This window comes from Nymphalis io, chromosome 17, assembly GCF_905147045.1.
Source record: "Nymphalis io chromosome 17, ilAglIoxx1.1, whole genome shotgun sequence".
Classification (NCBI taxonomy): domain Eukaryota; kingdom Metazoa; phylum Arthropoda; class Insecta; order Lepidoptera; family Nymphalidae; genus Nymphalis; species Nymphalis io.
In genome coordinates this window covers 9363281-9388386 of record NC_065904.1, presented here as the reverse complement: position 1 = coordinate 9388386, position 25106 = coordinate 9363281, and the positions used below count along the sequence as shown (strand labels likewise).

The 25106-nt window shown below is 33.3% G+C and overlaps 1 protein-coding gene across 1 annotated transcript in view; it reads left to right on the top strand.

Moving 5' to 3' along the window:
* LOC126774679 (putative phosphatidate phosphatase) overlaps positions 1 to 25106 on the top strand; it is a 97165-nt gene that overhangs the window by 21312 nt on the left and 50747 nt on the right. Inside the window, exon 2 of the mRNA XM_050496214.1 lies at positions 9720 to 9871. Coding sequence (XP_050352171.1) covers positions 9720 to 9871 — 152 coding nt within the window. The remainder of the gene's footprint in view (positions 1 to 9719; positions 9872 to 25106) is intronic.

Sequence of the window (25106 nt, the reverse complement as noted above, 5' to 3'; positions counted from 1 at the left end):
GATATAATTACACTGGCTCACTCAAACTTTAAACGGAAATAGGGCCAAACAGCAATACACAGTGTATGCTACAGCACACACAGCGGTACTACTTGATGAGTAGGCTGTAATATCCAAACGAGCTTCTACAAAGCGCTACCATCAGAAAATATATCTCCTACTTTTGTGTTCAGGCGCTCACAAACTCGTTAAAATCTCGCCCTGCGCTTCTTTCTCTCTTGTTGTTATGTATATTTTAAGATAAAAATGTATTGAAGTTAACCAAACAAATTTGTTATATAGAATTTGTGGGATATCTATTTGTTTGTAAGACTATGACAATCTCTAATCTATTTTTTTGTTATATATAGCTCTTAAATACAATTTAAAATGTTTGAAGACGTTTTGTTGTGATGATTGCTAACGAAATTGATATAAGAGCGGTTTCTTTGATCAATTGTTCGCGCAAATCTCACAAAACTTTGATTCTTCGAATCACGATGAGCAGTTTATCTTTTGTTTCGTGTTTATAACTCGTACGTGATTAAATATTCCGAATAACGTATCTGTGGTATTCCGTTTAGCGAAGGTCTAAGTTCAGATACGATAATAAAAATGTCGTAGTATGCAATTTGTTTTTCGTTTTCTTTTTATATCTTTTTTTCTAATTTACGAGTAATTTAGTATAAAAATGTAGAAATTCTTTATAAATTAAGATGAATACTTAACAATATTAATATTAAGTATATTATCATATACATAATGTATGAAATAATCGAACTATGTAAAGTAATGGTAAAAACCTTCCCTCTAAAGACTTAGAAGTTTTTGATACAGGTTTTTTTTTTTTTAAGGTTTTTAACACTGAGATGAATTATTACCATAATTAGGCACATGATCTATCTTGGCTCAAGATGGTCATTGGATTTTGTAATTATATACCAAATTCAGTTTTAAAAGCGTTTAACAGCTTTGGTATGATATTAACGGTGATAATAATAAAACAAATGTGATGTGACGTGTCAATTTGACTTGATGGATGGACTTTGTGCAAGTTATTATACTGACAAGAATACTGGTTTATGTGAATGGATTCACCATCATCATCATCATCAACCCTTCGTCGTTCACTGTTGGACATAAGCCTCTCCAATGGCACGCCTCTGAGCTCGATCTTCAGCTTCAGCTCCATTCCAGCTGCCAGCCACTTTGCGTATATCGTCACTCCACCTAGCCGGTGGGTGTCCTACGCTACGTTTGCTAAGGCGGTTAGCAGACGGTGGTCTAATTGCTTAAAAACTATTCGATGATAAGTACCGTACCGTAACAGCCTGTGAATGTCCCACTGCTGGGCTAAAGGCCTCCTCTCCTCTTTTTGAGGAGAAGGTTTGGAGCTTATTCCACCACGCTACTCCAATGCGGGTTGGTAGAATTCACATGTGGCAGAATTTCAGTGAAATTAGACACATGCAGGTTTCCTCACGATGTTTTCCTTCACCGTAAAGCACGAGATGAATTATAATCACAAATTAAGCACATGAAAATTCAGTGGTGCTTGCCCGGGTTTGAACCCACGATCATCGGTTAAGATTCACGCGTTCTTACCACAGGGCCATCTCGTCTTTTGATAAGTAATTTTGATAAGCTCGATGATAAGTAATTAAAGATTATAAATGTAATTGAATTTTTACTCCTAAATATATCCTTATAGTAAAGATCAATGGTATGATATATTTAAATATGGATCAAGAGATGTGGGCGATAAATGCGATTCTTATTGTAATCAAAACAATCGTCGTATTTTTTGCAGTGTGGGTTTCTGCATAATTTTTGCTTTTATAGTGTAGGCGGCGCTGCTTATAAATAAGCCATATGATGTATGTCACAAGAAAATTTATTCTTTATACTTCTATCTTGTTCCGATCATGGCTTTCGTAATTAAAAAAAAGCTTACATGACGTAAGCGAAATTTTTTTTTATACCTATGCGCTAAAACTACGCATTATTTGATATTTTATAGCTATAACAATAATATTTAAATTAAGGTGTCCATATCTATTTGAATATTAATACCGAGTATATATATAATAAAGTTATATACTTTATTTATTTTTTATATAATATAGGTAGATGGACGGTCACATGGGCCACCTGACGTTAAGTGGCCACCACCGCCCATAGACATTGGCGCCGTATAAAACCTTAACCATTCCTTACATCACGAATGCGCTATTAACCTTTGGAACTAATATGTTATGTATATGTCCCTTGTGCCAGAAGTAAGTACTGGCTCACTCACACTTCCAACCGTAACACAACAATACTAACTATTGTTGTTTTGCGGTATAATATCTGATGAGTGATGTCCCAGACGGACTAGCACCAAGCCATACCACCAAGTATTTATATATAATTTTCTAATTTGTACTCATAAATTTATAGAGGTAAACACAAAACAGTTCAATACGTTTGTTTCTCGACTGATTTTCTATTTCTTTTGTGTTTGATAGCTATTCACGAGATTTAGTATTATCAATAAAAAAATTGGAAATAAGAGCAGAAAAAAATGTTCGAAACATGCAAGTGATATGACGATCAAAAACTCGATAACAAAATTAACTCTGTATAATTATTTGTAAAATAAGAAAAGCTTGGCACAAAGTAAGTAATATATTATTATAAACAAGAATACGTTTCTTCAGCAATACATCAATCGTCATATCGTAATAAACGCGCACCCATTATCTAAATTCTAAGACGCAGCTCTACAACAGGTTTTGAATGCGTTTAGCATTTCATACAAAATTATCATCGAGTCGTTGACCCTACTTTGGCAACTACTGAAATTTAACATTACACAATATGCCTACGACCAATGTTATTCTAAATTTAACTCTAATTGAATACGTTAAGATATAGTTTAGAATATTAAAACTAAATACTACTTTGTCTAACACACTTTCATGTTTGTTGTGGTCTTAAATCCGCTGCTATCAGTTGTTTTATCAGTTTTTACACCTTTCGAGTTATAAATTCCTCTTTGTAGTTAACCTTAAGATAGTGTGTATTTAAATAAAGATTTCTTATCGAGTAGGGTTTCGAATCATTAACGATTATGTATCGATTTCAAAATCGATTATAGGTGTTTTTTTTTTATATTCGCCGGGAGGGCAAATGAATCTACTCCACCTGATGGTAAGTGGTAGTAGGGTCCAAAGGCGACGACGGCCAGTACAGACGGGAAAAACGTTCTACACTAGCCGCCTTCGCCTTGCTGGCCCGCAAGATGCCTCTTCACGCCTCGTTTGAAGGAAAACCGTACCGTTTGAATTATGGATCTGAATTTATATTACTATTTATATTTAATGTAACGTTTGTGTATCGATTGAATCTTGATACATGTTATCTTGATGTTTAGACTAAAGAGTTGAGTTTGAGTGCGCGAAATTATATTTTACTAACTAGCTGCGCTAATTTAAACCGCTGGCGTTTAAAATTGTATTATACGTGTAATAAATATGTACGTAAACTTTATGTTTTTATAACTTTTGATAGATTTGAAATTTAAGCACGGAAAGGCAGTAACAGACATTTCAAATTTGTTTATTTATGTGCAGTATATATAAAAAAAAATTATTCACATTTCACTCAATATTTGAATCACAATTTTGTTTTTTTTTTAAAGTATAAAGACGAATAATAATCACTCAAATTAAGACTTAGAAATATTTTAAAACTTTTATTTATATAATAGAACGAAATATTAAGTATTGCACTTAATAGTTATTTAATGATTCCTTTTCACACACTCGACATTGGTACTATAAGAAATATAAAAGACTTCTCACATCGTTAATGCGCCGGTACTCACAGTAGCTACGATGGACTATTACACTGGCTGACTCTCCATTCAAACCGGAACACAGCAATACATAAGTATTGATGTGAGGCGTTAGGATACTCGTAACTGGTGAAACAAACGACTTCACTTTCAACTTAGCCTGTTAATAAATTTAAATTTTATATAAAAAAGTATTCATAGTATATATTATTTTAGAAATGGTTTTATTACTATATTATATACTATACATTGACTGCCTCGTTGGTCTAGTGGCTTGATGTAAGGCCGCAGACTCGGAGGTCCTGGGTTCAATTCCCAGGTCAGGCCAATAAAAAGTTATTGGATTTTCTGTCAGAAAATTCTCAGTAGCAGCCTAAGGAGTCTGGAAAATAGAAGTGTGTACACTCCCGTGCCTCATAAAGCACGTAAAACAGTTGGTCCTGCGCTTGAACTCTTTCCGGTCGTGTCAGATTACCGTCCCATTGGATTAAGAGAGTTAGGGAATAGAAAGTGCACCTGTGTTTGCGTACACACTTGTGCACTATAATATCCCCTGCGTAGTTGGCTAATCTCTCTTGAGATTGGCCGCCGTGGCCGAAATCGGTCTGGAGGACATTATTTATCATTTTATACTATACACCTTGTTGTAACTTGCCACTAGACAGCGATGCGAAGAGGATCAAAATCTATATCGTTCAACTGATCCCCATGACTATTTATATACATATACACGGACAGACGATGTGTTGTCTGCATAACAAGTCTGTCAGTCCGGCGGATTTTGATATATTAAAAAAAAAACAAATAATCTTTTGTAAATATTTCTCTACTCGTTCAAGGTAAACAATATTATAAGAAAAGATCTAGGTCAGCGTAATCTCCTTAAAAGGTCAATGACCTGTTTAGTCGTTGGAGTGATTCATAATTCACGAGATTAACCTCTATGGTGTAAGAAGCTGCGCCTTAATTAGATCTCGCTCGGTGACGTATCAATACCTCACTTGTAACGTATAGTCTACTCCAATCGCAAAAGTATTAACGATAAACAACCCGTAAATTTAAATATTCAAAGTGCTTTACTGATAACTCTCTCATATTGTGCATTGCAAACAATTCTTGATTATTATATCATTTATAATACACGCATATTCTACTTAACTGTAATTTCACTTTCAAAGTTCCGATAAAAATGTCGCCGACATTCAAAACGCCATTTTTGATGAATCAAAAACGAATATCACGGATTATTAAGATCTCGATGGTGTACCGAGAGCGTTCGTTAAACGAATGGAGAACGAATTAACTTCGATAATTATAAAATACATTGATTTAGTTTTGTCACGTTTTTGATATTTTTAAATACATAATTAATATATAGTAATATATATAAAAAATATTATTATATGGTTATTATGTAAGACCGATAAAAAATAATCAATAAACTATTATTTACTTAGGTAACCATTTTAATAGGTTACATTACCTTACTTCGTGTAATAGGAATATAACTTTGCTCGTATCGTTCATGTATACTTGTTGATGTTTAGAACATTGAGAATATATTTAATATCATACTTCAACAGTGCTATTATGTTAGAAATTACTTCATTGCGCACCCGTGTAAAGTTGCCAACCTATTTATGGTGATATTTTGATGCGTGTGTTCTTGATATGTTATAATTATTACGGTCAATGTCATGTATCACTTTCTGATTTCTTACGACCGTATTCTGCGGTGAGTCTCAAGTTTGTTCTTATAGAGCCCTACACATTATAATATGCTCAATGCGAAAGTTCTGCTCTATTTGTTATCTCATCACGGCTTACCACTGATGGTAATCAAATTTGAAATAGTTTTTTTTTTTATAGAATAGGAAGACGGACGAGCATATGGGCCACCTGATGGTAAGTGGTCACCAACGCTCTTAGACATTGGCATTGTAAGAAATGTCAACCATCGCTTACATATCCAATGCGCCACCAACCTTGGGAACTAAGATTTTATGTCCCTTGTGCCTGTAATTACACTGGCTCACTCACCCTTTAAACCGGAACACAACAATATTAAGTACTGCTGTTTTGCGGTAGAATATCTGATGAGTGGGTGGTACCTACCCAGAGGAGCTTGCACAAAGCTCTACCACCAGTAAATATACTCAGAGACTTTATAAATTAGGGTACACGTGTATGTTTCTTCACGACGTTATCATACGACGATTTTAGACGGACCGGTTGACACCTAAGACAGACATTTGTGTGCATGAACATGGTGTAATTATCTATATAAGTATGTATTTAAAAAAAAAAAATAGTATATGTAGTATATCAGTTGTCTGGTTTCCATAGTACAAGCTATGCTTATTTTAGGGTCAGATAGCCGTGTGTGAATAATGTCCCAGTATATTATTATTATTATACACCATAAAACCACGAGACGAATTGTAAACATATTAAATTAATAATTACAATTCGTCTTGTGGCACTCATCTATCTCTCGATATGCTTACTGATCGATGTAGATCATTTATAAAAGTTTTAATTGAAATTTGTTTACAAAAAATCTATATTTCAGTCCACAGCAAACGAAATTCAACAGTATTAAGTGCTCATAGTAAAAGCTTCAGCCTTACTTTACATGCCATACTAACGATAATGGGGTGTTTGTTATTTTTAACCAAGATCATAACAAAGAATCCCTTGCCGCAACAAATGTATTAATTACTGGATGTGCCGGGAAGTATTTGGACAACATTTTATTTTAGAAGGGTTTTCTTTTTTTTTTTTTTATATTCGCCGGGAGGGCAAATGACTCTACTCCACCTGATGGTAAGTGGTAGTAGAGTCCAAACGCGACGACGGCCAGTACAGACGGGAAAAACGTTCTGCACTAGCCGCCTTCGCCTTGCCGGCCCGCCTTTCGGTCGCGATGAGAGTCCAATGTCAACTGTTTGAGTAATTTGTTATTGATTTGTATGCATTTTATTTGTTTTATTATTATAACAAAAATTGAGTACCTACTAACTAAACATTGAATATAATTAATATAAAGAATAGTGTTTAGCAATTAGATAGAGAAATATAAATTTACTGGTGGTAGTGCTTTGTGCAAGCTCGTCTGGGTAGGTACCACAAATTCATCAGATATTCTACCGCAAAACAGTAGTACTTGGTATTGTTGTGTTCCGATTTGAAGGGTGAGTGAGCCAGTGTAATTACAGGCACAAGGGATATAACATCTTAGTTCCCAAGGTTGGCGGCGCATTGGCGATGTAAGCGATGGTTAACATTTCTTACAATGCCTATGTCTATGAGCGTCGGTGACCACTTACCATCAGGTGACCCATATCCTCGTCCGCCTACCTATACTATAATAATAATAAATAAGTTTTTTTTAGTGTTAATAAGAAAAAAAAACAATTTAATCTCGACTTAATTAAAATAGAAACGTTGTCTTTATTTGTTCGACTAATCAAAACAATACAATATTATTCATATTCCAAGGTGACATAAGCGATAAAAAAACTACAATTTACGTAATAAAACAATTGAATTAAATCACGTTAAATTATTGTTATATTCATAAACACATTTACTTATTATATAGGAAGCCAGCGCTATATATAATATATGTCACATAAAATTATCAGTTTATTGTGACATTAACTTATACCATACATAGCAACTCATCTTGCAATTATACAAATCTTGTTTTACTCACTCGTAACTCACTCACATCATAAAAATAAAAATAAAACACATGACAATTATCACATGGTATTTCATAACAATTTAATTCTGCGTCTTCGCGTCCCCTACCTGATGTTTTTTGTCCGTTCGTCCCGATGTTTGGAAAGGAAACAATCGGAACAATAGTTAATGTGCCAGGAATGGTATCAGTCTGCACCAATTTAAATTCCTCGGTGATGGCAAGCTGTTGATTTAATAGTGTCTAACATGGTGGCTTGATTTATTATCTGTGTTATTCGTTTGAACATTTTTTTTAAGTTTATTTATTTTTTCATTGTTTTATGTCGTTATTTTAACGATAAAACAATTTAAGAATTATATAATAATTTTATAAGGGATATTATCGTGTTAGGAAAATATTGTAACTTTTTATATTGGTAAACTATAAGCTAATATAATTATATATTTATTTTCTATTATTATAATGTACTATGTATAACACAAAATGTATATTGTATGTGGCGGCATAACGCTAAAGCATTCTCTACCAGCTAACGTTAGGCTATGTTCAGGAAAGAATGTTAAAAACACTCTGATGTGCTAAAGAAAACTAAATAAAGAAAATGAATGAATAAATAAAACAAAATCGGTTTACTCATGCAATAATAAATATAAATGTGATGTTTTTTTAAATTACATTATGTGTTATAAAATTTATATTAGATAAAAACAATTTCTTAACTGATCACGCGAACTTTTTCTATGAACTGTACTAATCTGATCCATAAGCAAACAGACGACACAGCTGATCGTATTATGTATATACATGTATATTTTTTATCTAAATGTATGATGTACGCCGTTCAGTATATTGACTAATAGATATAACTTCAGATATTTCTTGTTACAAAAACAAAAACTCTCATTAATTAAATAAATATTAATATAGGTTAAAAAAATTGAGTTATAAAATTAAACTCTCTTGAAAGCACGCGTTCTAATCACTGTGCTATTCTCGCTCATACAAAATAATGATGTCTAAAAAAAAGCCGAGATGGCCTAGTGGTAAGAACGCGTGAATCTTAACCGATAATCGCGTGTTCAAGCCCGGGCAAGCACTGAATTTTCATGTGCTTAATTTGTGATTATAATTCATCTCGTGCTTTAAGGTGAAGGAAAACATCGTGAGGAAACCTGCATGTGTCTAATTTCACTGAAATTCTGCCACATGTGTATTCCACCAACCCGCATTGGAGCAGCGAGATGAGATAAGCTCCAAAAACCTTCTCCTCAAAAAGGGAGAGGAGGCCTTCACCCCAGCAGTGGGACATTCACAGGCTGTTACGGATAAAAAAAAATTATTCACGACCCCAAGAAATTGTACCTTATTACAATTACCATATGTAATAATCATCATCAAAGTAACTCTTCACTTAGTGAATAAAACATTAAACTATCACGTAAGATATCAATAAAAAAACTCGTTTATTAAATACATTATATTATAACTGGACTAAACAGCTGTACTGAGCAATAAAAAGTTCATTCCGTGAAATAACGGCTGTGTCAATAAACTATATGAGCTCCGACTGTGGACGGTGTTGACTAAATCGTATATTTATTTTGTCAACATGTGAAGTAATAGAAAAGTGGTAACTTGATGACGCATATTATTAATATGTCATTATTCCAAAATTTTCCTAAAGCATTCTTCTTTAGATTACCAATAAGTGTATTCATTTATGTATTAGAATAGTACAAAAATTCAAAAATAAAATCCGATGATAGATTTTTTATTCATATAAAAACATTATAAATAACGTTGATTTTTCGTGATAATATACGTTGAATAGAGTAATCTACTAAGATGAGAATGTGCAAGACCTTGCTTATAATAATCAATCAATCACAGTTTAAAAACCTAAAAATACGTTTTTGTCAGTATGGGGCTTATCAAAATAAACAAAAATCCGAACTCGAGCCACTTGTGTATTGAAGAGTTCCATTGACCACCTGGCTCGGCCAATCAGCCCGATGTTACATAGTTATTCGATTTTCATTCGAATATGGTATACTGCAAACGTTTCAATTTAATACGACAATTAATAGTAGGTTTTACTCAATCTAACATTATACGCTATATGCAAGCATGTAAAAAGTAAGTTATATATTTAAGAAATGCTTGTCTAATTTATATTTTGTCTCGTTTCAGTTGGCTTCCTAATCTTAGTATTCTACCTATGGGGATCGCCGTATAAGCGTGGATTCTTCTGCGACGATGAATCACTCAAACACCCTTATAAAGAATCGACCGTCACGAATTTGATGCTGTACATCATTGGAATCGGCCTTCCAGTAGTCACGGTATGTTATTTTTTTAATAATAGATTTCTGAATATTTCGCTGTTTAAAATTGTATTTTCTACACATTTAGATAAAGGTAACCCTTAAAAATTACCGTTGTTGAACAAAAACCACTTCTCTTTTTAAAGAGAATGTTTTGGAGTTTAATTCACCACACTGCTTATAGTGGAAACCCATGTGACAGAATTCATCCGACAAATACAGATCGTACACACGATGTTTTTCGTCATTGCCAAACACGAGATGAAATTATAAACTCTAATAAATAAATTAATACAGAAAATGTAAAAAGCACTAACAATTTATTGTTATATTGTATTTGTCGCAAAGGACGATCTAACCTTTTATCCTTAAGATTAATTGAAGGACAAATCTAGTGCATTATTTATAGTAAATATATGATAGATATAGACTTGAACTGTTCTTAAATATCTTTAGAAGTATATAATAATATAACAACGCTAAATATTCTATAAGATTTAACAAATTATGAGCCTACTTATAAATTCCACGTCCCCAAAATAATTTCGACGATAACAAGTTGTAAATTATTATGAGAATTTTCTATTCGATTTTTTGTCAATATTTACAGTCAATATGTTTGGTTTACTAATAGTTATTGTCGCTATCCGCTCTCTGGCTGTAAACTTTTCTTCAAATATTGGGTTGACCGTACCTTCAAAGAACTAACGCTGGGAACAATTCGGTACGAGACAACTTCACGGTATTTTTTACGGCTTCGATTAATGTATCCACATTTTATGTATGGAAGCAGATAAATATGTGTGTTTGTCTACTCCCAACGGTTATATTTTCTATCTATACGTGTAAAGGAAACTTTGTACCACTCTTGAAATACATTGCACGCATGAGAATTGTGAGATTTGTTATGAGAAAAGTTTATATGGAGAAGAAATGAAAAGAAAATTTGTGTTATAAACTGACGAGCATATGGGTCACCTGATGGTAAGTGGTCACCGACGCTCATGGATATTGGCAGTAAGAAATGTTAACCATCGCTTAAATAGCCAATGCGCCACCAACCTTGGGAACTAAGATGTTATGTCCCTTGTGTCCACAACAATACCAAGTACTGCTGTTTTGCGGTAGAATATCTGATAAGTGGGTGGTACCTACCTAGACGAGCTTGCACAAAGCTCTACCACCGGTAAATAATAAATGATTATTAAAGACAGTAAATAAAAAAAAGAATATTTTGTTTCAAATGGCCTCTGAAATCAACCTTTTAGTCATTAGTAATTTATACTGCTATTTATATAGGTATACGTTACATATGTCACGTTATCTTAAATTTAAACGTACGCTAACGGGTGTTGACTTCCACATTTGAACATGGGTTCCCATAAAGATTTTCCTATTAGATAATATTTATTTAATTAAAGCCTCACAGCTACCACAATCATTTACACGATCATTATCAAATCGTTAAAACATGGAAATGAATGTTTCATTATTTTCTCCAATAGATCCTTATCATTTCCGAAAAGTTTTTAACTGATAATTATGTGTTTAAACTTAAGACGTTTTCTTGTCACCTTTTTTAATCTTCTTTGTATGATTCTATAATCACTTATAAACGTTTATGACGAAGATCTGAGTGATTTGGTTGACGAATTTATTTTTAGAACTTAATACTTCTTAAAGTTGATGATTAATATTATTTAATATATATTTTTATTAAGTATTTCTATATTCATATATATTAGCATTGCATTTTTTATTGATAGTCAAAGTAAAGTCCCAGATCTAGGAAAATAAAAAAAAGCTTGATTGAAGACAACAGAATATATGGGTTAAGTGTCATAGTTAGAACAGATAAATCGTAAAAAAAAATTAACGGCCTTACTTAAAAACGTTGCTTAGCGACTGTTCAGTTAAACGCCGATTTCGCTCTTTCTTTCATTATTGATTTGACATTTGAAAGAATAAGACAGCATTGCTTAACTAATCTTTAAACAAGGTTTAATAATTAGGGCCGTAAATATTTAAGTAACAGAATACTTCAACGTTAAGACATACAGAACCCATCAATAGAAAGTATTTGATCTCAATTATTATAACGATCTATATAACAAATTCTCATTAATATCATGATAAATAGCCCTTTCAGTGTACAAAACCAATAACCATTAATAACGTTATGAAAATAGTGCTTCGGCTATTTAAAGACAATCTCACAATAAGCGCTGAGTTAACTTACGATAACTGCAAATCTTGTCCAAATATTGAAAGATGGTGTTATTAATATTACTGAAATTATTATAGAGAGTTTAATTTAGTGTTAGTACAAGAAATATCGAGTCCACTTTAAGTTTATTATAACTTGCTCCGAAAGTCTTTGAATCTTTATAACGTTACTTTGTAACTTTTTTCTAAAATTTCTATTTCTAATTTCTGTGTTTGTTATATATAAAAATATATTGGACTTCGAGATCTTATGAACGATTAGTTTTGCTAGTTATTTATAAATATCCCATTGCTGATCAAAGAACTTTTCTCTTAAAGAGAAGGCTTAGAGTTTCTTCCTCCAATCAGTTTGCTTCAAAACATCGATATTTTTCTTTAACAACAAAAATGCACAAATATCCTGGAGAGCAGAATGGTGGAATATTCTGGAAAAGCTAAATGGTCTTATTAGCATGCCATTATTAAAGCGATATAAATATAATTCTAAGCTATAGTTTCAAAAAATATTGATCACTTTTATTTTAATAATCGTCACCAATCAAATGAGCTTCACTGAAGTTTATTCGAGTAAGTTGGAATGTCATTGAATGACCCTTTTGTAATATAAGATACCACACAGAACGACTTACTTTACTTTAATGTTATTAGTTAAAGCCTATATTGTTAACTTGTCACAATCGATGTCTCGAAAGCGATATCTGTCGATCCGTATCGATTACTTTATGCTTCTCTATTCCAATATTTGTCACATTAAATTTATCTCTATAACAAAAATGATTCTTATTCTAATGAATATAAAGTTTAAATTTGAAATTCCGGAAATAAAAGTGTATTGGAAATTTATTGACGGAAACTAAAAAATAAATATCATATTTTATAAAATGAATGGATGATTGCGTCTAGTTTATTATTGGATAGATACAATTTTAGACTTTTAGGTTTATGTTATTAAGGTTGAAAATCCTCTGTATGAATATAAGCGATAATATTGATAGTAGGCTGTGTAATAAATACCAGGTGTCGAATTATTTGTATTGATTTAACATATAAATCCCCTGGCATTTAGAAGGTACACTAATGCTACCAATGTTCGGAAAACTGTATGAAAGTCCTCGTTTTGAAGGTTCCTGTTTACGTTTTTTAGAAGATTGTCTTTGTTTATGTTAGTACGTTCTTTCGATACTTATTTATTAGTCTGTAAACTGCTGGGCTAAGGGGTTCTCCTGTCGTGAAAAAGTTTAAAGCTTAATGTAGTGGACATTGCTCAAAGGCGGGTTGGTGACGTGTCAGAATTTCATCTTACTTACTTGCTTTACATTAATAATAGTGAAATTTTACCAAAAAATCTGATTTCGGTGGCCATTTGTAGTCTTCATTAGTTCTATTTCACAAAATCGTAAGTATTTTCGTAAAAGAAATACCAAAATCAATAGATAGTCTGCTCGTAATATTTGATGAGTTCCTCTGGGATTCCATTATCAGAACTGGTTTTTGATAAGGGTGGGATCAATCTGGTATATCTTTATAAATCTAAGTTTATCCTTTTAAATAAAAAAATAAGTTTCCAAATCGGCTAAATTAAGTGAAAAAACATAAAAAGAGAACTTCATTACGGTAGTCCATGGAAATTAAGTGTGGGCAAATAGCATCCTAATTGTGACTGTATTATACTGTTGTCATACATCCATCTTTATTTTTTCCTATTAAGTCATCTATGTTAGACAGAGACAAACTGTCCACTGCCTATATAAGTTTTCTTACGTTATTATTACATTTCTATATTCCAAGAAATTTTCTAAAAATATGCACGGATTTATGGTCTCTGATTATTAAAACAGGTTTTATGGAGAGGTATTCTACCGGAAGTTTGTTTAATAATTCACAGTTAGGCTTATCTAATTTGTCAGTTTTTTTTTATTATATCTGGCTATAATAACAGTACATACAGTGAAAGGGCTTTGTGCAAGCTCGTCTGGTTAGACACCACCCACTCGTCAAATATTCTACCGCCAAGTAGCAATACTTAATATTGTTTGAAGTTTGGTGGCGCATTGGATATGTAGGGTATGGTTAATATTTCTTGCAACATCAATGTCTATGTGCGGTGGTGATCATTTCCTATCAGGTAGACCATTTGCCAGTCTGCGTAACAATTTTATAAAAAAATTATGGTATATATTAAACTAATATTGCCCAGATCATAGAACACTACATCATTAGAGAAGGTCATGGTTGAACCCAACGCGGCTTGTCACTGACTTAATTTGTCTTTATAATTCATCGATTCCTTGACGATGAAAAATAAATCTCGTAATCCTTGTATCCACCAAACCGTAATAGATAAGCATGATGGGATGAGCTCAAAATCTAAACATTTCAGCTCTGCTGTGTGTATGTGGAAAATTTACACTTTTTTTTTTTATAAAAACATACGATACGAGGATATTTAATTTTAATTATCACTTACATGTGCGTGTTTATAAAAGTTTGCCAATTTTATAATAAACGGTTTGATCTCTGACGTAACTTGTCGATTTAACGATTGTCATAAAATTGTATCCGTAAATAATTTTGTGTTATTTTAGCTGTAAAAATAAATTTCGGATAGCCGTGAGTTTCGAATCATAATATCTAATAATATTGTCGTCGTTCGTGACTCATTTTCACATGTATATTTTATCAGGGTAGTTAAGCAGGTGATTTAGTAGTGTTTGAAAACTAAGAGCCGCGTAAATCTTTGCAATTTCTAGAATTATCATTTTCCACTTTTACTTCGATCTAGATTTTCGCCGAATGACCGGAATTGTGTTGGAATAATCATTGCTACTTATATTTATTGTATAAATTATTTGACTTACAATAAAACGTTTGAAGATTATTATTTTTTATTATAAGAAGGCAGACAAGCAGTTTTTCCCCTTGATAGTAAGTAACTTCGATGAGCCGGTTGGCGTGGTTGGTAGATACTTGCCTTTCACGCCGAACGTTGTGGTTTCAATTCCTATCCAGGACAGACATTTGTGATGTGATTTGTGCATGAACATGACTGTTTGTCCTGAGTCGGGTTGTAATTGTCTATATGAGTATATATTTACAAAAGAAAAGTAGTTCAGTATCAGTATCAGTTGTCTGGTTTCTATAGTACAAGCTCTGCTTAATTTGTCCCGATGGCCCGATCCGATACGGCACGTTCAAATTTCGGTTTGTCTTCACCGACGAGTACGAAACGAATTATAAACACAAATTAACATGAAAATTCAGTGTCCGGATTCGATCATGCGATATTCGTTTAAGATAACCTCTTACTGGAATATCTAGATAGTAGAACATAAAAAATTTCACAATATCATCATATAAAATCACATTATATAATACATTTCCATAGAAACATAAATTTTTAAAAAAACAAAATTAATTTTATTTAATCAAACGAAACGTTTAAGATACGTAACGGTCTGAGTTAATCGTAATTTAATCGAAATACTTAAGTCGATCGTAATCTCTTTACTGGTGTTCGTTGTACAGACAATTTTTTTTGGCTTAAATTTTTAATTAAAAATTGATGAATTTCAATAGATGTCTGACGTCTACGGATTAACTATGTTATTGATTTTCAATATTAAATCAAGTAGAAAAGTGTAATTAATTGATAATCATCTAATATGTCGCATCCTTCTGATACTAATCTGACAAGACTATGGCGCGCTGTAGGGCTATTCTTTAAGAACAAACTCGAAACTCACCGCTGAAAACGGTCTTAAAATGTCAGAAAGTGATATGCGATATTGACCATAATAATTATGATCATAAGTATTATATATTAACATAAGTCGATTGGCAACGTATCACGGGTGAGTAATGAAGTGAGTTCTTACAGAATGCCACTGGTGAAGGTTTTTCAATTTCCAAAGCTGAAATACATGTTTCATATTTATTTGCGCAGAAATACGTTAGGCTATAGAATATTTATGCAGTTATACATACGCAAAATTATAAACCTGACAAGTTGATTTATGAAATCGAAAAAGACGTGTAGAACTATACAGGAAGTTATCATTGAAGAGGAAGTAATTATCGCTTATCAATCTACTTAATGATTCAAGATTTATCTAAATTGTTGAAAGGCTATTTATTTGCATTGCAAAATAGTATTCCACAATAGCCCTAACATTATATATAGCCGCAATAACATTAAACATTTTGAACTATTTAGTGAGTTTTGTTAAGCAGAGTACATTCCAAATCCTAATATAGTATAAAAAAACCTATTATATTATGTTGAGTTGTTTTTCGTTGTTCGTAACTCACAGCATAACATTGCGCTTTATTGCGCAAACAAACTGCACATTTAAGAAATAGTAGTTAGCGCTAAATAAATATTTGTGTGTAATCGTTTTACTTTTTAATTAGCTTACTTTATTATGCGAACTAATACAAGGTTGCTTGTGCAGTGTATACACTAGACAACAATTTTCCGTACAAATTTTAGATTGATTTAAGTCGTTGCGTATAATAACAATAAATAAAATAACATAAATCTTTTACAAAACAAACTAATAAATGTCATTTTAAATGTAAAATACACATATATCAATTAAAAATTATATTATCAATACGCAAAATTACAAGTATATAATATGAATACAATAAACATTACTTGTTTAATATTAACTGTAATCCTAAGTGGTACCCTTTCCGTCTTAACGAGGAGCGCCACGGGATCGCTTGCGCATGCTACCTTGACGACTGCTTTGAAACCCAGTGTTGACCCTTTTATTTTGAGAAGGACGTTTGGAGCTATTACACCACGCTGCTCCAATGCGGGTTGATGTATCTTAAAGTTTTAATTCACATTAAATATCCCGAATAAATTTTACACAGACTTAAGCCCTTGTTCTTAAGAAGGCTTCAAGCTGTTCACCGCGAAGCTCGAGTGCTGGTTGATGGACAGTATTAGTATTATTATTATAGATCTATCTTTGTATACTGCTTTAAATGTGATTGTTATAAGATTGTCACGCTCTATATGATTAGATTGTGTTACGGAAAATTCTTGTTAAATATAAACTATATATATTTGCAGAAGTGTTAACATGTTTAATTGGTTACGCTTCAATCACATTAACAATATAATTACTACTTTAATGTTATCTGTTTATATATAAATTATATGAGATCTATTTATCATAATTGTGTTTGTTATTTCGCTTGCGTGTATTGAAATTAAGATGTTCAAAAGAACGTATACAAAAAAAAGGTAACTTTGTGGTATGATATGTTAGAATTAGCAATGAGAACGCACGGAACTCGCGTGAGAATAATTGTAGAATTACATTTATATTTATAAATGAATTTATAAATATAAATTTAATTTGTAAACCTTTATTTATATATGAATTGAAAACTCAATACCATATATATGAGCCGTGATGACCGATTGTTATAAGGCGAGAATCTTAACCAATGATTCCGAATTAAAATCCACTGAATTTGTTTGTGCTTAATTTATTTTTATAATTTATCTCGTGTTCGGCGAAGAACGAAAACATAGTGAGGAAACCTGCATGTGGTAGATGAATATCTGCCATGAGTATTAACCACGCTGGTGCAGTAACCTTCACCTCAAAAGGAGAGGAGTCCTTAGACCAGCTGTGGGACATTTACAGACTTTACAGTTTATGTATAAGGCCGGAATAATTTAGCATAAAAAGCTACAAGAACGGCCATTGCATGGGTTTCTGTGGGTAACAAACTTACATTTCATTTCATCCCAACTGTTATCAAATAAACTCACTAATTGTATAATAACCTTTTGCATACAAGCATTCCTTTTTAAATTATCCCTATATCGTTTATTAAACAATATACTTTATAATTATAAGTCACAACAGCAGGTCGTCCTTTCTCTCTTCATGTTTACCTTGACCGATAGAAACGTCTTGGCATTGCGCCAATAATTGTCTGTTATTTTTAAGACTACTGATTACGCTGGATATGTTTTTACGCTACGTGAGTAAATGTTTACATTGAAGCGGCTCACGTTTTGATACTCACGCCAAATGTTGAGTAAATTTTATTATATCGTTGAATTTTATTTATCGCTTCTAATAGTAATGTTCTTTTTTCTATTTAATTATCAACGTGCGGGTTTTCTACGCGATTTTTTAAATATTAAGTACCTACCTATAATAGCCTTTTTATAGCACAGCTGTACCTAAATAGATTGTAGATCCTGGATACGTTATTATGAATAGCGACTGTACAAGTAAGTATCTTATTCGTATAAGACCTACATTAAGGTATTTTCAAGAGACGGTAAACTGTTCTAAGAGGTTCAGACAAATTTCATTTATTTTGGTATTAGCGGTTAAGCCTGTCTCCAATATCATATTTATATATTTAATCTAAATCCGTCATAATATATAGAAACGATCGCAAAACAACACAAAATCAAAGTTTCATTTAAATTTCTTAATTATGCCTAAATTTTTTATTCTTATTCTATCTATGTAACTAAACAATATGACAGATGAATATTTAAACAAACAATACATCCGTATATTACTTTTTAATATTCACATCTCCGAGATAGTTTAACCTTTTTACACGTTGCTTACTCAGCGATAATGATCTTTTACCAAATATTGGTTTTCCATTAACGTGTTTGTCCATTGTTCGTATTGCCTCTGATAATAGGTAGAAATGTGTTCACGTATTATCAGCTATTAGAATGTATGTATTTTTGAACGAGAGCGCTCTTTTTACTCTTTGAAGTAACCGTTTTGGTTACTTTTTTATTGCCACATCTTATTTATTTTTTCGAGTTTTATTTGGGTGTTAGTTGCGAATTTAATATATTATCTACTTTCTATATATGTAATGAACATAAATGGTTTTTTTTTTCTAATTTAAAGTTTAACGTCTATTAGATTAAGCAACGCAACTCTCAAAGAACACTTAAACATAAACGGACGTTTTTAACAAAATTCATTATTTAGTATTTTTATTTTCACCAGCAATGTATTAGATAGGTAGTCTGGCAAGTGTCCTGATGGCAAGTTGTTACCATCGCTTATAAACATAAGTGCTGTAAAAAATATTAACAATTTCATACATTGCCAATGCGCCACCAAACCTTGGGAACTAAGGTTTTATGTTCCTTGTGTCTGTAGTTCATATATTGACTGACTGACTGCCTGACTGATTGAGTGCCTCGTTGGTCTTGTGGCTAGTTATAAGACCGCAGACCCGGAGCTCCTGGGTTCAATTCCTAGGTCGGGCCAAATAAAGTTTTTGGTTTTTTTTGTCGAATATTCTCAGCAAGCAGCCCGGAATCTGGAAGTTGGAATGTGTACACTCCCATGCCTCAGAAAGCACGTAAAGCGGTTGGACTTGCGCCTAACCTGTTCCCGGTCGTGTCGGATTGCCGTCCCATCGGTTTATGGGAGTTAGGGAATAGAGAGTGCACCTGTGTCTGCTCACACACTTGTCCACTATAATCTGTCCTGCGCAGTTGGCTAATATCTCTTGAGATTGGCCGCTGTGGCCGAAATCGGTCTGGAGAACATTATTATTATTAGTTCGTATATGATAGCAGTGTACTATGCTCTCACCTTTCAAACCTTTATCACAATACTAAGTTTTGCTGTTTCACGGTAGAATACATGATAACATGTTGAAACTGGCCTAAAATGTACCTACGAGGTGGCAACCGTCCTAGCGCGCTTTCCGTCCTTGGATATTCTGGCGGATATGGATGCGAGGGTCTACCAACAGACCCGCATCCTCCGCCAGAACAGTGAAAGCGCGCCCACTTCGAGTGCGCTCGAGGCGTTGAAGCGGCAGGAACACCGGAGGGCTCTTACGACGTGGCGCGACCGTCTCTGTGAAGAACGGTACCCACGCAAACGCGTCGTTGGAGCGATCCTGCCAGCCTTCGAAGCCTGGATGAGACGAAAGCGACGAGTCACCTTCCGACTTACGCAGGTAATGACCGGTTACGGTTGTTTTGGAGAATACCTGTGTAAGATCGGACGCGAATCGGCGATGTGTTACCACTGTGGCGCGGACCGGGACACAGCTCAGCATACGTTGGAGGTATGCTCCGCGTGGAGTGCGGAGAGGGAGATCCTGGTCCGTGAAGTCGGACAAAACCTGTCCCTGCGAGCAATCGTGTCGGCGATGCTTCGCAGGGAATCGGCGTGGAGGGCCGTAGCCTCCTTCTGTGAGACCGTCATGGTTCAGAAGGAGACGGCGGAGCGGGAACGGGAAAGGGCCGATCCTGCTCGGCGGAGACGATGACGGCGGCGTCTCGGCCCTCCCATAGCCCAAACGCCCGGGGCTTAAAAGATAGGGCGTAACCCTGGGGCCGTGGATGCGTGAGGTGGGGGCTCACGTGTCCTTTTTCACACGGCCCTGTGGAGGACGGCAGCCGTGATGGCTTTAAACTGCCGTATGCACTAGCGAGGAGTGCGGGGGGGGGCGAGATTCGCCCCCTGATGAGAGCTCCGCCGAGCCACGAGTGGAGCAAAGGACGGGAGAGGCCGCGGATGCGTTATATCAACACGATCCCGCAGCCTCTCCGATCCGTACTGAGGACGGCCATCGCAGTGGTTTTAGTGGGTAAGAATCCCACATAACCCGGTTCCACCTCCATAGGACCCAGGTACCTTTCTGAAGGTTTCCAGTGCGAGAAAAAAAAATGGCCTAAAATGTAATCGTAAGATTAAACCCATATACTCTTACTAACGGGAGAAGTTAAATAAAAGCGAATTGAAAGTAATAAACCACTCGCACGTTCATTTAAATACACAACGGACTGTTCTTATCACTAATTTATCGATAATATACATTGAATTGTCTAAGAAAATTATAAGCTAATCCATTAAAAATTAAGTACAGTGAAATGGATATTGTATAAACGAAAGCAAGACACGATTGAACAAGATCGGTTTCATGGAAAACCAATACGAGTTGTATTGCTTTCTAAATAACATTTAATTAATATAGGTGACTAGGCCTCGTTGGTCTAGTGGCTAGATATGAGAGCTCAGATCCCGACGTCCTGGTTTCAAATTCGAGGTTTGAACGATAAAAAGTATCAGACTTTTCTATCGAAGATTCACTGCAGCAACTCGGATTCCGAAATTTGGAAGTTTGTACACTCCTCTTCCTTGGAAAGCACGTACAGCCGTTGGTCATGCACCTGATCTCTCTCCGGTCGTGTCGCTGTCCAATGGGATTATGAAATAAAGAGAATGTACCTGTGTTCGGGCACACAATTGAGCACTGTAATATGTCCTGCGCAGTTGGCTAATCTTTCTCGTGATTGGCCGTCGTGGCCGAAGTCGTTTGTTAAGGTTAATTAGATTAAATACACTAGTATCATTTCACCAATTTACTACTTTTTAAATACAAAAGATATTAATATGTTTGACGTATTGCATTGTAACCTCACTGCAAAATCCGGCAGACATTGCTCTGTGTATACCGATATATGTGTATGACGATTGCTTGAATGGTATTGATTTGCTACAGTGCCCATTTTTTTGTTGGCCCGATGAATTTCGAGTTCAAAACCTCGAACTAAACACTAGATTATATGATTATATTTACGAATAATGATGACACGATTACGTACGAGATACGAGACTTCAAAATATTTACTCGGTTCTACAGCATTCAGTGTCAGGTTTACCGTTTGCTTGTGATTAGTTTTTCTGACACTATAAGATGTTTATAAATATTGTCAAGCATGTTATTCTTTATCATGCATTTTCATGACATTTATTCATTGTTTTAGTGTTTGTCGAATTTAAATTTGTTAACATTGAGATTCTTGATAAGGTGATTGTTATTTCATCTCTGAACCTGTAAGTATCTTATCAAACGTGTTATATAACTATCACGTATTTTCCGTATCGAATATATAGTAGGTACATAAAGATTTATATATATAATAGTAATTAAATTGTAATAAACTTAAATTAATTCACGTGTAATTTTTTTGGCTATCACGTGGAATTATTTTGACTTCTTAGATGAAGTAGGTGAAGTTTTAATATTGAAATATATGGTTCGCTCATGCTCGCATTGCGATATATGGCTTTGTTTGATAAAATATTTGGTGAATTCGCAAATATTACAAAACAGTTCACACAATCCTCCTAGTCCTCTCATGTGCAAACATAATCTGGCATATTTATGGAAATGAAGCTAATATAATCAAATAGGTCCTCTACCTTTGCGTGTTCGGATAATTGATGCAAACACGCGATCACACGCTACGCCAGTTAAAGAGCCGCCGGTACACGTTCGTGTTTATTTTTGCGTTAGATAGATTAATCATTAATTATTCATCCTAAATATAATATGAATTAATGTAAATTATTACGTTAATTGAGTAATGAATCTGATTATATTTTACATAATTTCTACACTAAGTTCAATTGGCAGGATATTATAATTACGGGCTCAAGGTACATCTACGTTGTCATGTTTGGCAGATTGTAAACAACACGATCAGGACAAATATAACACTCAGCATGTATCCTAACAATGAATTAATTTATATTCATTGCATAACATTGATCATGACATAATTCATATTTAATTAATGCAATTCAATAAAATAAACACATCGAAATATGAAGAGATCGCCAGATGCTAACTCGACGATAGATAGCCTCTAGATAGCCGTCGTTATAAGAAGTGCTTTATTTCCACATGTTTGTAACATGCGCATGTGGTGATAAATGCTTCAATATAAATAGCTTTACCCAAAGTTATTAATAGTAAAAAATGTCAAACTAGGTTTCTTATTAATAATTAACTAGATATTTTCTCTCGATGAAAGCTAAGACTAAACTAATTTACATATATATCATTTACGTCTAATTAATTAACTTATTAATTTTAAAATTTTTTTTTTTTTTTTATAAAACTAAATTTTTCTAGGTACTTTTCTTTAAGTATATTCCTTTATCTATGAGTACGTCAGGATAATAAAAAAAGTTAAATTTTTATTTGAGTCAGTTGTATTCAAAATCAAAATTTCAAATATATTACATTTAAGGAGTATATTTCTCTAACAACCACTTGGATCATTACGCAAGTATAAATAAAATTTAAAGCTATTTCTATAGGTATGTACATTTTACCAATTGGAACCGGCAAGAAACACATACATAGATGATAAAAAGTGTGGAGCTTGTTGATTTCCATGCAGGAAATAAAAATAAATTAATTGTATTTAATTATTATCTGTGCAATTTGATCGTCGGAAAATTGTAATAACTAATTTCCGAACTGGTGGCGGTTTTATATTTAATTTAAACTTGTAAAATTACTGTTATTATTTACCTATAAAAATGAATTAAAATTTTAAGTAAATATTAATTAAATCTTAGTTATAAAGTTTAAAATCTTTTGCGAAGAAGCGAAAGAAATGTACATATAATGAATTATTGTACGTACCGTAGTTAGCTTTGTAATTACAAGCTAGTCTTACGATTAGAAAACTTAATTGACCGTAGTTATTCTTATTTACCAATTAAAGTAAATATATAATTATGTAAATAACGAAGATTTGAAAATATAAAGAAGCGGTTCTAACAACGAAGCTTGCTTCGACGTAACAGCCTGTAAAATTAGCTTTACGATTAGAAAACACCATAGACCCGCATGAGCTAAAATTAGAATCGACGACAATGACACCATTACAATCGATGTTTACGATACGATACTTTTGAAATGTTGACGTTTTGAGGTTAGGCCCTACAGCAACATTTCCTTCGATAACATGAACCTTATTGCATTCAACATAAAGCTTATTATATTGACATTGTGATATTATGTCTGAAACTAAAAATGGTTATTTTTTTTATGAATGTTGAAGACGTATTCCTCCAGCACGTGCATCGTTAATTGTTCATGTTTCCTGTATAGCATGCCTTATATTTGTAATACTAGTAGCACTTATAATAATAAGTTGTGTAATCGGCAATAATATAATAATAATATAATCTTATAAATCATTTAGTTCTTACTACCACGAGTATCTTTTGTAAACTATTAAATTAATCTTGTTTATACTTAATCGTTTGTACCTGAATCTTCGAATTCTTATTCATTATGGAGAATTAAATAATATTAAAACTTAAGTTTAGTTTAGACATCTATTCGCTTCGAATTCGAAATGGAAAATATGAGATGTATGATTTTCTTAAATGTTTTCAATTTTAGGTACACACAATATATGGTGGTAAATAGTTACTTCTGAGTGTCTCGCTGGTTTGTCTCGGTAGAATCTACATTTCGACACACACGTGATTCACTTGGGTATATATATTTTTATTTTTATACAAAGTTTCTATTACAATATTTTGGCTTAATATTTACAAGTGACGTTTCCTTATAGGTTAAGTCCTTTAGGATTTTCCGCATCAAATTTTACGGCTATCAACATATCAGACGGTTAAATGTTTGAAAATATTTACTTGTCTCTCGTGCATTACTCGAACAAACTCGTTATTTATAGTAATAGTAATGTTCACATTAACAATATATAGAGTAGATATTTTATTTACGTTAATTTTAAAATTAGATGAACATAGTAGTTTTTACATATTATATAATTAAGTTGCTTTAGTAGCTAACTTATAAGGATGCAGATTGCAAGGTCCTGGGTTCAAATCTTGGGATAGTCTGATCCATAAAAACCTCTTGCAACCCTCAGTTTGGAAGTTGCCAGTCAAGCTGTGACTGCTTGCGCCTGCAGTTTTTTCCGTTCTTGTTGGATTGCCGTTCCAGTTACATACTAATCACTATTATATTTTTTTTTTGAGGATATAATTATTATAACGATGTCAATATTACAAGTCAGTCGTTAATAATATAATTCGTATTATTTGTGAAATATAGTCGCCTAATTAAAACAATTCTACGAGAAAAATGTCCGCGCGATTTCTGTGCTAATGTATAAGAGATACACCGGCACTTTGTGAAATACAAAATGAATTTAATGCTA